General features: G+C 50.9%; 1 protein-coding gene across 1 annotated transcript in view; it reads left to right on the top strand.

The window, feature by feature from the left end:
• LOC133355781 (SRC kinase signaling inhibitor 1-like) overlaps window positions 1–16,074 on the top strand; it is a 157,334-nt gene that overhangs the window by 109,713 nt on the left and 31,547 nt on the right. The window contains exons 7-8 of the mRNA XM_061573132.1: window positions 705–1,171; window positions 1,540–1,709. Of these exons, the coding sequence (XP_061429116.1) occupies window positions 705–1,171; window positions 1,540–1,709 (637 nt within the window). The remainder of the gene's footprint in view (window positions 1–704; window positions 1,172–1,539; window positions 1,710–16,074) is intronic.

A 16,074-nucleotide genomic window follows, 5' to 3' on the forward strand; every position in this document is an offset into this window, starting at 1 on the left:
TCACTGCTTGCCTCATCAGGTTGTTTTCCTCGATGCGCAACATTTTTCTCAATTGGATATGTATAAGGCACCCTAAAACACCAGAGGACCCGGAGAAAATTCCACGCGACCACGGGGAGAGAGACACGCAAACTTCAAGTACACAGCAGGTGTCAGGGGTTGTAATCGAACCCACGTCCTCCTGTATCCTGTATACCAGGCCAGGGAGTTAACATCTCGGAGTCTGAATTACGATACAGGCTGAGATGTTATTCGAGGCTGTGGTGCACTGACGAAGACCAAAAATGGCAGTGCGCAATGGTGGAGATTTTTTATTATCTCCCGGCGTGGCAGCGGCGGTGGAAGCGACGCGGCGAGTTTCCCGAACCCCCCGCTTGCTCCACCCCGGCGGTGTAAACGAGCACCCCACAGCGAGCCGATGGTTCTTGCGGTGGGGCCAAGCGTGGGTCCTCCCACCTCCTCCCAGATGTCGGGCCGGTGCAAAAAAGTAGGCCCCAAAGTATTCTGTCGAGGTGGCTTCCGAGCTCCCTCCAGCGGGGGAAGCCCTTCCGCCGGCAGTACGTATCTTTCACTTCTTTCGCACCGGACGTGGCCAACTGTGCTTAACGGAGGTGCGGGGGGCGGGGGGTGGGGAGGACGACGAGGGACGTGGGGGGGGGGCGAGTCATTGAAGAGCTGCGCCTTGACCCATTGTCCCACCGCAGGCACTCGTCGGCACCGTCGGCACCGTCGGAGGTGGGGGCGGCCGCTACAGCCTGGCGGCATCGGGCCACGCCGTCGCCTCCTCCTACTCGGCCGGCGACCGCGGCGGCCGCTCGGGCCCGTGGGACGACTCGGCGTTGCCGCGCGCCTACGCCGGCTCATCCCAGTGGCGCGGCCACGACACCGGCGGCGGCCACCAGCACCAGCACCAGCAGCACGCGCGGTCGCGTACGCCGCCCGCGTCGCTGCACGCCCTGCAGGCGTCGCTCGCCCCGCGCACCGTGGTGCCCATCGCGCTGGACGAGTCCGACTTCGGCGCCGGGCGGCGCTGGGCGCCGGCGTGGGGGGCCGCCGCCACCGCCACGCTGCCCCCCGAGCAGCAGCGACGGAAGGTGTCGGTGGGTTCCTCCGACACCGGCACCGTCACGCCATTCAGGCCCATCGGCCACGTCGATGACAGGGAGACGCGGTGAGTGGCGCGGCCCGGGACACCGGGGGAGAGCCCCCCGCCCCCCTGGAGGTTCGGTTCGTGGCGGGGAAGAGAGGGCGCCACGGCGGCTAGGCTATGTTAACTACCTCGCCTGGTATACAGGAGGTCGTGGGTTCGATCGCGACCCTGACGCCTGCTGTATGTTTGGAGTTTGCGGTGCCTCGTCGAATTTTTTTGGTTTACAGTATTTGGCTGCTATAAATTTCGACATGATAAGCTACTTCGTTGAAAAAGAGCTATGTATGCTGTGGGCCTTACCTGGCAAAATCTAAATAGTGATTGAACAGCACTTGCCCCAACAGTCTGTTAAGGCTATAGGGGGTATCTTTGTCTTTTTTCCACGGCAGGGAGCGCATGGAGTCGATGGAGAGGCAGATCGCGTCGCTCACGGAGCTGCTGCACCGCAGCGTCACGCGGGAGGACGCCGCCGCCACCTCCTCCTCGTCGTCGGGAGCCGTGCAGTCGGCACGCGCTGGCACCACCGCCGCCAGCGCCGTCTCGTACGCCGCCCAGCCTGGTACGCCCACACCCAGCACAGCCGACAACTGAACTGCAAACTATGTTTTTTATTTTACTAAGTAAAGCCCACAGAGTTACATATCCTTTATGGAAAAAATCCACAAAGTCAGAACTTTTTTTGGTGACCGAGCTGAAACCATCAACCCGCTCCGCCCGGGAGAGCCCTGTTCAACTGCGGGCGGGTGACACCTGGATTCAAACCCAGGATATCCGCCATGCTGTCTTAGTGCTCTGACCCCTGACCCCTGACCCACGCGGCCGTCGCCACCACCTCTCTGGAGATCCTAACAAAACCTCCGCGCTTGGCACGCGCGACGAGAACTAAACTAAACAATGTTTTAAAATTTACCAGGTAAGGCCCCACTGAGCTACGTAGCTCTTTTTCAGATGGCGACCTGGCCATCGAAAATGGTAGCTCAACGAAGTGACTTCTTATCGCGTGGGAATGTACAGCAGCCTCCTCCTCCAACACCCGTGCATGGGTCGTCTGGGTTCGCTGAGCGACAGCTGTCGCCTTGAATTCGGAATGTCGATGATCGTTGCCGAGAGGCCTCCGTTCAACTGCTGCAAGTCAAGCTCCTTTCACAGACGTGCATGCGACAAGTTGAGCCCGAGTGTGTGTGTGTGTGTGTTAGGATCGTACTTAGGCTTTCCCGGTTACTCATCGTGTTTTATCTTTGTCCAATTATCTCCTGGTTTCATTTCCTTTATTTTTGTTCGTGAAGAATGTAATCCGCCTCCGATGAGCAAGGTCGGCAGTGTACGTTGCGAAAGAAGTTCAACATACGTCGGTGACATGTCACGAGCGTGCTGATACTTGCCGTTTGCATTACGACCGATGTAAGCAACTGCATAACGTCTGTACCATCCCAAGATGCCTATGATATGGAGCCCAGCAGCTCATTGGACCCTTCCTGCTGAAATAACTACAATCTCTATTTATATATTTTATATAACCTTATGGCGCGACCCCAGGGTCCCGAATAAACGGAAGTCGAAATCCTAATTAATTCATCTATTTTTGGCGACTCCGTCCCACCGCGTACATTAACGCCGCAACCCACCTGGCGCGGATTATTCTGTTGTCGTGTCGTTCAAGCGTAGCGAGGTCGAATGCGCAGAAGAGCTGAACAAGCGAAACTTTGATTAGCGCGTAGTGTAGAGCTCGTCGAGAGGAACAGATTGCTGTGTTGTTCGCCTTCAACAGACGTAACATGACGTCGCAATGCAGTTGATGCGAGAGCCGGGGGCTTATGGGACCCTGGGGACCCGCCATAAGCTTCATATATCGAACATATCTTCACGCGCGCTGCTTTAATCACACTATGTAACACAATTTTTTATCCTGGGTAGTGAGTATTATTTCGTAATTGCTTATGCCTAAAAATTAGAGAAAATGGCTATTATTCCCCGCAAACTTTGCTTTTGTGACCAGGACAGTGATGTTTTGAAGTTTACCTGTTTTTCAGAACATTCCAGATAGATTCAGTGCTGAGCAAAGTTCGTGGGCAATAATAGCTATTGTATGTACTTTTGAGGCATAAGCAATTAGGAAATAACACTTACTACCCAGGAACAAAAAAAATTGTTACACAGTGTCATCGGCCGCTCCTCACTCATCGCGAGGTCTTTCTGCGATTGCTTCGAGAGGGAATAAAAACGTCTTCGCCCCCTCGCTCTGCGTAGGTGAACAATTAAAACGGAAGTTTCGTGCGGCGGTAATCGGAGCAGTTAGAGCAGTGGGGGAGCGTAGGCTGTGGCAAATATTCACGTACACAGTTTCATTTCAGCAGGAGTAAATGCGCATTCATATTATGTTTGACGGTGGAGTGGTGGCACAACGGTTAGGGACAGTGCCGTCAGAACCTGTCCAAAGGCCATGGATAATATCAGGAAGAGAAGTTATTGTCATCAAAGCAATTCCTTTATTAAGCCAAGTCAAATCTGTAATGATCACAATTATTGCGCCGACAAAGGTTAGCAGTGTAGAAATAAGTGAATTAAATAGACAATAGTAATATATTGTAACAGCATTTATACTCTGCTACATCCGTATTATATTTTAGTCCGCAGATAATTACTGCTCATCGAAGCAACTGAATTGAACGGGCATTTGCTTAATCTGCGCCACGGTTGTGGAATTCCCTACCGTTGGAAATTCCGTTCATCTGATAATGTAGATACTTTTAAATCTCGTCTTAAAATCCACATCTTCTTAAGTCAGTTTATTGTGTTTAGTTTATTCTATTTAGCTCCTCCGTCTCTCTTGGCCCTTTCCTTATTCTTACAAGGCGCCTTGAGACATTAGTTCAAGGCACCTTACAACTACAGTAAACCCTTGTTAATTCGACACACATGGGGCTCTGGCTTTGCCGAATTATCCAATATTCCGAATTTTTTACAACGGTACTCCCCAGTGCCTCCTGCCCCCATATTTATTTTTTGCCAAATTTATTTTCCAAGCGCTTCACACGCCGTACGCATTGACACACGCCCTGCATCGACTCTATCCAGAACCTTGGATTTGTCTCGCAGACTAAGGGATTTATATTTCAGTCCCTTTCTATTACTGCTTGATGTGGGTGTAGACGACATTTATGAGAGGGTTGGCTTACACAGAGTGCACAAACAAGGTAAAGTCCAAAGCGACGGGTCTGCACTGACGCTCACCACGCGCACCGCCACCAGACCGAGTCGGTGTTTTGGTCGTTCGGTACGGCAGTTCGGCTCGTGGCGAATTGCCAATACACCGTATATATATATGCCGAAAGTGCTGCCGTGCCGAGTGATCCCCATTCACGAATGATCAAATCCCGAAATAACGAGGTTTTACTGTACATTATCATTATATCATTATTGATAAGCGCGAGAGCATTCATCGCGGGGTTACAGCGGCACTTTTAAAAGCCGCCCTCCCGCCCCCTCCGCCTCGATCGTGCCCAGGCGAGTGTTGTGGAATCGCTCCGGTACGTTCCCTCCAGCCCCCGCGGCACCGAGTCCCACCGTGGCTGCTGTCAGCACTGCGAGCTGACTTTGGCCTTTCAAGTCCAAACAGGTGCAGATGGCGTGGGGGGGAGGAGATAGGTGTGTGGTGGAGGAGATAGGTGTGTGGTGGGGGGGGAGATAGGCGTGGGGGGGAGGAGATAGGTGTGTGGTGGGGGGGGAGATAGGTGTGGGGGGGGGGAGATAGGTGTGTGGTGGGGGGGAGGAGATAGGTGTGGGGGGGGGAGATAGGTGTGTGGTGGGGGGAGATAGGTGTGTGGTGGGGGGGGAGATAGGCGTGGGGGGGAGGAGATAGGTGTGTGGTGGGGGGGGAGATAGGTGTGGGGGGGGAGATAGGTGTGTGGTGGGGGGGAGGAGATAGGTGTGGGGGGGGGAGATAGGTGTGTAGTGGGGGGAGATAGGTGTGTGGTGGGGGGGGGAGATAGGTGTGGGGGGGGGAGATAGGTGTGGGGGGGGAGATAGGTGTGGGGGGGGGAGATAGGTGTGGGGGGGGGAGATAGGTAGGGGGGGGGGAGATAGGTGGGGGGGAGATAGGTGGGGGGGGGGAGATAGGTGGGGGGGGGGGAGATAGGTGGGGGGGGGGAGATAGGTGTGGGGGGGGGAGATAGGTGTGGGGGGGGGGAGATAGGTGTGGGGGGGGGGAGATAGGTGGGGGGGGGGAGATAGGTGGGGGGGGAGATAGGTGGGGGGGGGAGATAGGTGGGGGGGGAGATAGGTGGGGGGGGAGATAGGTGGGGGGGGGGAGATAGGTGGGGGGGGGGAGATAGGTGGGTGGGGGGGAGATAGGTGGGTGGGGGGGAGATCGGTTGGGGGGGGGAGATAGGTGGGGGGGGGAGATAGGTGGGGGGGGGAGATAGGTGGGGGGGGGGGAGATAGGTGGGGGGGGGGGAGATAGGTGGGGGGGGGGGAGATAGGTGGGGGGGGGGGGAGATAGGTGTGGGGGGGGGGGGGGGCGGACAAAATCGCCGTATAGCCGAGACGGACTGTCGGGGCAAGTGCTGTTAGCCGGGAAGGACGGCGTGGCGCACAGAGAAGTTGTTGGCGTGGCCAGAACCGGGGGGTGGGGGGGAGCCGCCTTTTGTCCTCCCCGTTGCTGTTGTGTGTGCGCGCTACGGGTTCTCGCTTCGGGCTGAGTCAACCTGGAGGAGGCCCAGGCCCAATTCGGATGATCGCCACCGATGTTAACCGTGGCCGGAAATTGTAAGTGGCGTAGCTTAGGTCGCGTGCTAACCACCGCGGGACCGCACAAAGACAAAGATCCCCCGTATAGCCTCAACAGACTGTTGGGGCAAGTTCTGTTAGCAAGCACCTAATGAAGGCCGGAACGGCACACGAGGGGGTGGCCAGCACCACGCCCGGCCACCTTTGTCTCCCTCGTGCCAATATTTACACACCGCTCCAGCTACTCATTTGAGGCTGACTTGACCTAAGAGAGGCCCCATGATCAGTTCGGTTAATCATCCCTGGTGTTGGCCGTGAACGGGAATCGAACTCGGCTCCACCGGGTTCGTAGCTCAGCGTGCTTGCTGCAACACGCACACCCCAGGGCACATGCAGACGCGCACGCTGGCACGCGCACGGAGGGCATGGCTGCCGTGCGTGCCTTCAAGATGACTCGCCGCCCGAGTGCTGGGCTCAACGTCGTTTATGGCCAAGGAGCTGAGCGAGCCCCGTCTGCTTCTGGGAGACGTTAGAGTGGTGGCTGGTTGGAGCGGCGCTTGCCTCGGGAATAATCGGGAACGGGTGTGGGACTTAAAAGCTTTCTAGCGGTGGGAGTTGGAGGGAGGGGGTGAGGGGATTGGTAATGGATGGGTGGTGGGGGCCCGTATGTGTGTATTTATGTTGAACTTTTTTCGCACCATACGTAGGGCGGGTAAGGACAACAAACTAAACACAACATGCAGTTCTGAATAATAATAGAGTTTTCAATATAGTTCCTTTAAAAGTGCATAGCAATGATGTCGGCCTAATATCGGAAGGAGGAGCATTCCAGACGGCCAGCAGAAGTGCATCTGAAAGCACAGTTTGCCAGTGCCTTGTAAGCCTGGCACGGCACATGCCGGGGGGTGGTGTGGCCAGCAGCACCCTCAGCCACCTCTTCTCGGCGCTGAGCTTGACTTGTGGCACGTGCAAGGTGAGGCGACCTCAGGGATCTCACTTTGCAGTGATGTAAATAAGCGGGAATTGAACCCGTCTTTGTTCGATGTTTAGCCAAAAGCCGCTGCAAATAGGACGAGCGGAGTCCGCGTGACGGTTTTCGCCCATTGACGAGATCGGCAGCAGGGTGTTGTGGTTCATTTGTGGCGAGCGCTTTGCGTGTAATGAGCGCGACCTGATCACGTGTTCGCTGTGCAACCAGAAGCCAATGCAGCTCGGTGAGCACTGGACGGCGGACACGCCCGGATCTTGCAGTACCCCGTCACGATACATGACCGTTGGTGATGGAATCACCACGATTTTGTTGCCCGATCGCATCGGACGGCAAAGCGAGCGCTGAGCCCGTTTCGTACAGGTTTTTTCCTCAATTTGTGTGGTAGAAGCGTTCCAAAAACAAAGAAGCTAAATTGCTTCGCGTTGACTTTTGCACGGTCGTCCACCCTACAATGCACCGCGTGAGGATGGCCACCTGCCGCGCAGCGCACACAGCGCACAAACTCCGATGATGCTGGATGTAATTAGCAGCGAAAGGTCGTACTCAAGTTGTAAATGTTGCGGAATTACTCGCCAACACCCCGGTGGGCTTGAAGGAGTAACTAATTGGCACGTTTTGTTCACCTGACAAACCTTACTGGCTGTGTTGGGCGGAGGAGGGTTACGACGCATTTTATACTTACGCGATCGAACCCAAAAAACGTTTGCTCTGAATAATATTGGTCGCGGAGGCCTACGCGTTAATCCAAATATACGGCAGGCGTCTGGGTCAGGATCGAACCCACGACCTCGTGTATACCAGGTGAGGTAGCTAACATCTCCTAGCCACCGCGGATTTCCACCTTAACGTCGTCCACGGCACAACGGCTCCTGTGTGGCCGGGTGTTAGCTCGCGTGGGGCTACGCGCGGGGGGGCGGGGGGGGGGGCCCCCCTCTCGTAATCGGTGGCTTAACAGTCACAGCCACTGTCTCCCAGTCCCATACCGATTCCCACACACCCGGACGGGTTCCTGCCGTTACTCGGCCCGCCTGCCGTTGATGCGTGATGTAAGGTACGTGACTCACATTCGTCAGTGTGCGGGTTCAAAGTCTGCGTGATCTGATGGGGGGGGGGGGGGGGGCTCTGAGTGATATTTACTTTTCGCAGGTGCCTCGTGGTTAGTTCACCCAGCCTTGCTTTATGGCCCCATCGCTCGCTTTGGTTTATGAGGCAATATCCTGACGACGAGTCTCGGCTAAGTCGAAGCTGGTCTCCGAGCATTACAGTAATGAGTATTTTCATAACACGAATCGGATATAACGCGATGAATGTATTAGGGAACACTTTTTTTTATACAACGCGGATGCGAATTTGATATAACGCGATCGAGCCAACGGGACTACATCGTGCGAGTAGGAGTAAGCGGACGTGCGGCTGCCTCGGCGTAGCATCGCACAAGACATTGGGATGCTGCTGGATGCTTCGAGATGCTACCCACGCGCCTCGGTCTTTGTTCAAGCCTTCATTACGCATCTCACGTTTTTATCGTGGACTGTCGCTTTACCCTGCGTTGTGTATTATTGATGACGGCGCCACCTTTCCATAACAACGCCGGCGTTCTTCATAAACGCGACTTGCTACCGCCGCCCCACCAACGCAACGCGTCTCGTTTTGTGGCCCGCCGTCAATCCAACACGGGCTGGAAGGCCTTTTCCCGAAATGTCTGTACGACCCTTAACTTCGCCGGGTCGGTGAAAGTCTTCTCGGGCCTGGTTTAGACATCGGCGCCGACATTAACGCGCGAGACTCGTCGTGAAATTGAGCCCGGCGATCGCTGCTTCTGTTCATTGATGAACTGGTAATGCGTACGGTCGGTCGCATGATGCGACGACAGGCGCGTTGTGCATTTCATTTTATGGGAAGCCATTGTTCAGTCATGAGGCGAGGAACCGTTTGGTTTCTAGAAGTGAATTTCGAGAAGATTCACGAGTTATTGCGTCTGCCTGTGTGAATCTTTTTACGAGATCGACTTTGGTGGGGGGGGGGGGGGGGGGGTTAATAAGCAACCAAACTCTATCGTTCCGTATCGATGACTGAACTGGGGGAGGTCACTGAGCCGCTGGCAGGTGACTTACAGAGGGCTGAGTGTGAGCCGTGCAATGTGTGGGTGAGAGCTGTGTGCTTAGGAGCAGCCTGCTGTGTTTTGTCAGCATTGTCCAGGATAACATTACTGTACCGTGTGTATGCAGACAACGACACTAGACATCCCGTTAGCAAGTTTGGCTACATACGGTGTGAAAGAAGTGCATATGTATGGTGTGAAAGAAGTTCGCCATACGGTATGTTGAACGTCTTACATCACCGCCCGTAGCCAACCGTGCTAATCGGAGGTGCAGATAACATTAGCACCTCCGATTATCACGGTTTGCTACGTACAACGTAGGCAAGGATAATAGCACAGTCAAACTCACTGGAAGCAAACTGTGCTGCCATGACCTGAAACTGGCCATGAATAAAATCACTCGGAATGTGCCATATCTCGGGCGCTGAGCAGGGTTGAGCATGGATAGTGATTGAATGGGCGACATTCACGCACAACAGGTTGTTATAGGCGGTGGACAACATTGTGGGTAACCGAGGGCAGTACAGAAACATCAATTGTGCTACAGTACAGTAAAACCTCGTTATTTCGGTCTTTGTTCATTCGTAATTGGGGATCATTCGGCACGGCTGCGCTTTCGGCATATATATACGGTGTGTTAGTAATTCGCCACGAGCCGAATTGCCGTACCGAACGGTCCAATTTCGGCATGCACGTGGAGCGACGCCTCGCGCCACGACCAAAACACCGACTCGGTCTGGTGGCGGTGCGCGTGGTGAGCATCAGTGCAGACCCGTCGCTTTGGACTTTACCTTGCTTATGCACTCTGTGCAAGCCAACCCTCTCATAAATGTCGTCTGCACCTACATCAAGAAGTAATAGAAAGGGGCTTCACGTATAAATCCCTTAGTCTGCGAGACAAATCCAAAGTTTTGGATCGAGTTGATGCAGGGCGTGTGTCAATGCGTACGGTGTGTGAAGCGTTTGGAAAACAAACGTGGATTTTTTTATTGTACATAATGCGGAATATTGGATAATCGGCAACGCCTAGAGTCACATATGTGTCGAATTAGCAAGGGATTACTCTACTACTCTTCTCCCACGCCTTTACAAACCCGCACTAACCAGCGTGGTGAAGTATGGTCAAACAACCTCCACTTTTCGCATGGCATGGGGAGGCCCCTCATCCTCCAGTGCATAGGCAGAGGGCTTTATGTTTACATATCTAAAACTGTGATGCAATAACAAAAAATTGGCAAATGATTTACAGTCTGATAAACTTGCAAATAAGTAATTTTGACAGTAAAATGTGATCCCACTTGCGCTAAAGACTTATCCTGGATGATTCTGTGAGTATGTAAAAAATGGGCGCTGATGGCCTGTGCCTCTACGGCACTCGGCTAAGATATCCACAGCCCCTACTGAAGTTCCATGTTCTGGGTTATAGTTAAAGTTGTTCATCGGTACCCAGATAAACCGCTAACCGCTTTGACAATCGATCAGCGGATCTGAACTTCTGGAACCGGAAATAGTTTTCTGCGGAAATGTATTTGTACGTAAGTATGTTGAACTTCTTTCGCACCCTACGTAGCCAAGTGGAGGTGCGGGGGGGGACAACAAACGAAACACAAAAAGCAGTTGTAAATAAAAGTGTTTTTTTATATCTAGATAGTTGGAAGGAGGTGGGCGTACCCAAACTTTACCACACCAATCCGTGACCCGCTGATCGAATTAACTGCGGTGCACCCATTTATACTGCCGGGTGGAGAGAGGAATGGATGATGGTGGGGAGATGGTGGGGGTGGTGTGATAGGGGGGTGGGGAGATGGGAACGATGCGATGCGGTGACCTTTGGATGGGAAGTCCTGTGTGTGAACCATCACACCTTTGTGGCAGCAACCTGCCTTCGTTTCTCAGTTAAAAGTGAAACATTGTCACATTGTTTTTCATAATCCGTTGCTTTTCGGGTGAGATTAGCGTGTCGGTGAAATGTAATGTCATTATTTTAGTTTTACTTTATAACCCTCCACCATTCGGACTGAGCCAATCGAAGGAAGTTGCCGCTTGGGCAAATATGCCAATTGATTTGGGGTTTCAACCCGGCTGAAGGAGGGATATTTACGGGACCTTTTTTTGGCCAAACTTATTGTGTGAAAAAATAATAATAGATTTTAGCCTTTCTGGCAATAAAACAGGCGTTAAGATGATCAAACACACAAATAGAACGCCTGCCTTTTTGCCAGAAAGGGTAAAACCTATTTTTATGTAAATTATTTTGATTGATCCAAACACGGGGGCGGGGCGGGAGATGTGTACAACTTCTGCGACAGGTGAGTGGTGCATTGTGGGATAGGCGGCTTGGACAGATAACCAACACAGACGTGTGGTACGTGCGTCAGATACATTTTCTTCGGGGAAGGAAGGGGGGAAAGAGGGTGGAGAGGTGGGAATAAGTCACATTGCATGTTCAGTCAAGGAAACTCGGGGTCTCTGGAATGGCATTCACGAGGGGTCCCAGATCTGGGTGAACTTCCCAATTCCTCAGTTTCAGTGTCAGGTGATCTAAAGCTGTTAGGATGAATAAGGAGTTACGGTGAATGAGGGGCCCCCACGGTTCTTCCGGGAGCTTATGATGGTCTTTCTAACCGAAATGGTAACACCGATATTTATTTTTAATACTGGAGAAGGGATGTTGAAACGCAAGCGTACGTTTGACATTTGCCCAGGAAGTGACAATTTCATTTGATTGGCTCTTGTTGGCAGCTGGAGGGTTTTATATATGTATGATTACGCCTACACGTCAATTTAAACCCAAAAAAAACTACGAATCGTAGTATCGGTAGTGTGAAAGCTTACGCGTTGATTAAATGTCACGTTTATTGCTCTAGACCAGTGGTACTCAACCTTTACTGCAGCCTCGCACCCCTTAGATTCTCAATCGTTGAAAAAGAAAATGTTTAATGTTAATAAATACGAAGGGTTTGATGAAACAAAGTAATTACACTCGCGTGCCCGTGCTCGATTTGTGTTTCGTTGATTTAACTTCTAAAACCATCTGGCCATGTCTCGTGCACCCCAGGTTAAGAAGAACCACCGCCTCTAGACTGTGTGCGGCAAACTGTTAACCAGGTTAATATAGAATTTTAGCTTTCGTGACTGCAGAAATTACTATACTCGTTGGGTTTTTTCGTTAAGTCACGTATGTAGAAATAAAATAAAAATAAATAAAATTTCTGCAGTCACGAAAGCTTCAATTCTATATTAATCCACCTCTACGAAGAGGTTATCTTTACAATTATGTCCTAAACATATTGCCCTGTGTTGTCTTCTCTTTGTATGTATCGCTACGTGCTGCAATTTACTTCGTTTTTTTGTTTACCGTGGTCGGTGTCTCTTTCGGTTTTTTCCTCTGTTTCTGTTTTCTGCCCCCTTTTCGTTGTCCCATGTGTTCCCTCCGTGTCGGCTCCCTATTGTTTTCCCACGTTTTGTTGCTTTTTCTTCGCCCCCCCCCCCCCACCTCTACAGCCTCTATAAATTCCCTGTACGTTATCCCTCCAGGCGTGTTTCTGTGTGTGCCTCTCCATGTGTGCATGTCTCTTGTTGTGGTGTTACTCTGGTTGTCCCTCTGTGCTGCCCAAAACATCTTTCCCTGTATGTTCTTCTCTGTGTATGTGTCTCTGCTATCTTGTACACTCTGTTCTACGTTGGTATGTTCAGCCCAGAAGTTGAACACGAAATTTAGCAGTCTTTTGAAATACGTGGTCAACCAGGTTAGTGTCTAACTGTGTTGTTGGCCGACTGGTTTTGCATCACGTGGTGTTTCTAAGGTTTGTCGAGTTCTCGTCTTCCATCTTCTTATTGTATTTGCCTCCGTGCAGTTTACCGTTCTCTGTGTGTTATGTGCGCGATGTCCCCCTATGTGTTCCCTCGCCCTGTGTTTTACCCCATTTCCACCTGGTGATGATTGCCTGTGTTGCGTTGGAAACGTCGTGTTTATTTTTATTTTATTTAGTTGAATTTTATTTCTACGTACGTGACTTTACCGAAAAAAAACAATGAGTATGTTAACCAGGTTTTTACGGGGATGTTTTAAATGTACACTTTGTTTTCCTATAACGTGTGTTTCCATAACGCGAATTGAATATAACGCGATTGAGTGAACGGGACTACGTCGCTCGACCTGATGACGACCGCCTGTGTTGCGATCGAAACGTCGTAGGTTTTTTGTTCAAATTGTTTTTTAAACCTATCTACTTGACTTAACCGAAAGACCCAAAGAAAATGAATAGGAATACGCGGTCGTATGGCTGCCTTTGTGTAGCATTGCATAAGGCATGGGATGCTGCTGGATGCTTCTAGATGCTACCCATGCATCCCAGTCTTTGTTAGGCCTGCGTACCCATCTCGCGTGTTATCGCGGACTGTGGTTTACCCCGTGTTACATATTATTATCACTGGATTTTTCCATAACGCGGTGTTCTTTAGGAATACGCAACTGTTACCTCGTTATAGGAGAACGGGCTGTAGTTATGTTAATGCAAAATAAATAATGTTTGAACAACTTCGCTTAAAATCCAACCAGGGTTTTAATTTGTTCATCAGGTTCCGAGCTGACAACAAATGAGTCTCAAATTCCATTCTGCCTGCAGTTTTTTTTGGCTGTGATAATTCGTGAGAATAGGTTTTCCCCTTTTTTCTGGCAACAATACAGGTGTTAAGATGTCAAAACACCAAACTGAATCATGTCTGCATTAACCACAATGCTTGTGGTCATATGCATTGTCTTTGAAACTGATTGGTCCACACCAAACAGCTTTCTTTTGAGCCGAGTCTCAAAACGGTGTTAGACCAGAGGACGCCAAAAGGCGTACGTTAATTAATTTGTATCGGTGTGCGAGAAGATGTTGAACATTAATTAAATTTAATTAAATGCGTTCAATTGTGTTTTTGAATGAGTATAAATACTGCATTATTTAAAAAACCATATGATCACTTTAAAAAAAAAAAAGATTTTTACTCCTAGCACCTAAAGAGACAAAAATATCATATTGAAAGCCCACGGTGCTACAGCAACCATTTGTTTGTCTGTATTGCCCAGAGGGTTGCGAATTCCTTTGACTGGAACGGTGGCGAAGTGGCTAGCACACTACGCTGGGAACACGACGACCTGAGTTCGTTTCCCGCCCACGGCTAGTGATACCTGAGCTGCTCGTGAGCTCTACCCGAAGTTAAAACACCCACCATACCGTGACGACATGCGGAAAGGAGGCCCTCATCCAGCAGTGAATTATCAAAGGGCTGAAAATGTTATCAAGACTCCTGATTTTTGGCTGATGTGCTAATTTCTATAAACATTTAACGCACTTATTTTGTTCACTCGGTGATATCCACTTATTTTTCTTCACGAGGGCTTATGGCACTCAGCGGTGTCTTGGCGAAACAAATACAAATCTCGGGAACTCACTAAAGCTGATTGTCTATAAACGTAGAGCTCTTGCTGAGAGTCATCTGGTAAAGTGGACTAAGCGGGAGAATTACTATCGTGCGTAAGGGGGGCGGAATGGGACAATAAAACGATCAAAGTTCGATTGTCCCGGTGTGTCAACAAAGCCAGCTCTGTGTTATCTTATAAGGCAATCGTAGTAACGATAACTCTTTGCCACCCTTTGTCAATCCACTACTGGATAAAAGGGTTCTGTGGCTTGTCATCACGCCCATTATATATTCGTGTGGGTCGGTTGGTAAAGCGGTGGGCGCAGGACTCAGGGCCGGTGCCTCTCGCCACTGAGGTTATCAATTGCCCGGAATTGAACACGGGTTACGAGTTCACACAGCAGTAGTGCGCGAACCGCTGTGCCCACCCCTTACCCACCGCTAACCCACCGCCATAACCCTTGATCCCTGCACAATCAACACGCATTTAGAGTATTTGGCTGCTAAACATTTTCCACGTGATAAGCCACTTCGTTGAGCTATCATTTGTGGCCAGGTTGCTTCTTTAAATAATTGTGGTCTCACATTTTTCTGGGATTCCTCTTAACGTGTAGGGGTCGGCAACCCCGCGTCTCTTTACGGACTGCTGCTTCGAGACCGTTATTCATCAAGGAGCACACGGACACATTCATGTGCATTGGCGGCTCCTGAAACATTGAGTTTTTTTTTTACCGAATATAAAAAAATGGCCGCTCTTGTTATTTTGGTTGCCGACCTCTACCCCTGTCAGAACCGATAGTCTCTCTTATACATCTTTGCGTGTTGACTCTTTGTAAAATAAAAAAACGCCAGTCGCACTGTGTACTTACTGTACTATTGTGCCCGTGCAGTGGAATGCTTATAAACCAGTCGAAGAGGCCAAGTCTACAATAAAGACATGCTCGCTGCCCGGAGGCGTGCCTGAGACCTATGCTAGCGATGAGTCAAGTGGCCCTGTTAGTCACAGAGTCAGCAGCATCATAAAACCAACGCCGTTATCATCAGCGCAGGTCAGTGTGGGCAATCGGTCAGGTGTGGGTGGGTGGGGGGAGACCCAATATTTGAATTAAGCAATTTGCGGAATGCTCATTGTTACGATAAAAACGTGGAACGTAAATTGAGGCATTTCCATAAAAGTTAGTATAAAAACCGCGTTTTTAAATAAGTGTTTTTTATTTTACACTGTTGTTCAGAATATATCTCATTGCGGTTGCCAAGAGGGCTCCCTGCCCCATGCTCGTGACGCTACTGCCGAGTCTTTGTTTTCGAACGTTTCGGGCAGCGTAGGTCGTTGGTGAAGCGCTTCACAACGTGTCGTCGATCCTACAACAACCGCCATTCGCCACTAAGTGGCGGTGACATCACCACGGCGCCTGTACCAGGCCATGTGCACATTGAGGCCACATGAAGGTCACAGGGCAGACCCAGGTGCCATGGGTCGACTGACTGTGCCCCCAACTGTGCCAACTTGCTGTGTTTTAGCCGCCCGGTGCTCCGCTCGTTGTGAGCGTCGCTCCTCGCTATTACACACTCAATACACACTACTCCCTATTACACACTCACGACCAGGGTTGCGATTTCCGCATGGAAAATGCGGAAGGAGGGTTCAAATTTTCCCGCATTTTTGCTAAAGTCAACCGCAAACGGTGGAAAGAC

The sequence above is a fragment of the Lethenteron reissneri genome, chromosome 7 (assembly GCF_015708825.2).
Source record: "Lethenteron reissneri isolate LAM-NWPU_2019-01 chromosome 7, ASM1570882v1, whole genome shotgun sequence".
In the NCBI taxonomy this organism is placed as follows: Eukaryota; Metazoa; Chordata; class Hyperoartia; order Petromyzontiformes; family Petromyzontidae; genus Lethenteron; species Lethenteron reissneri.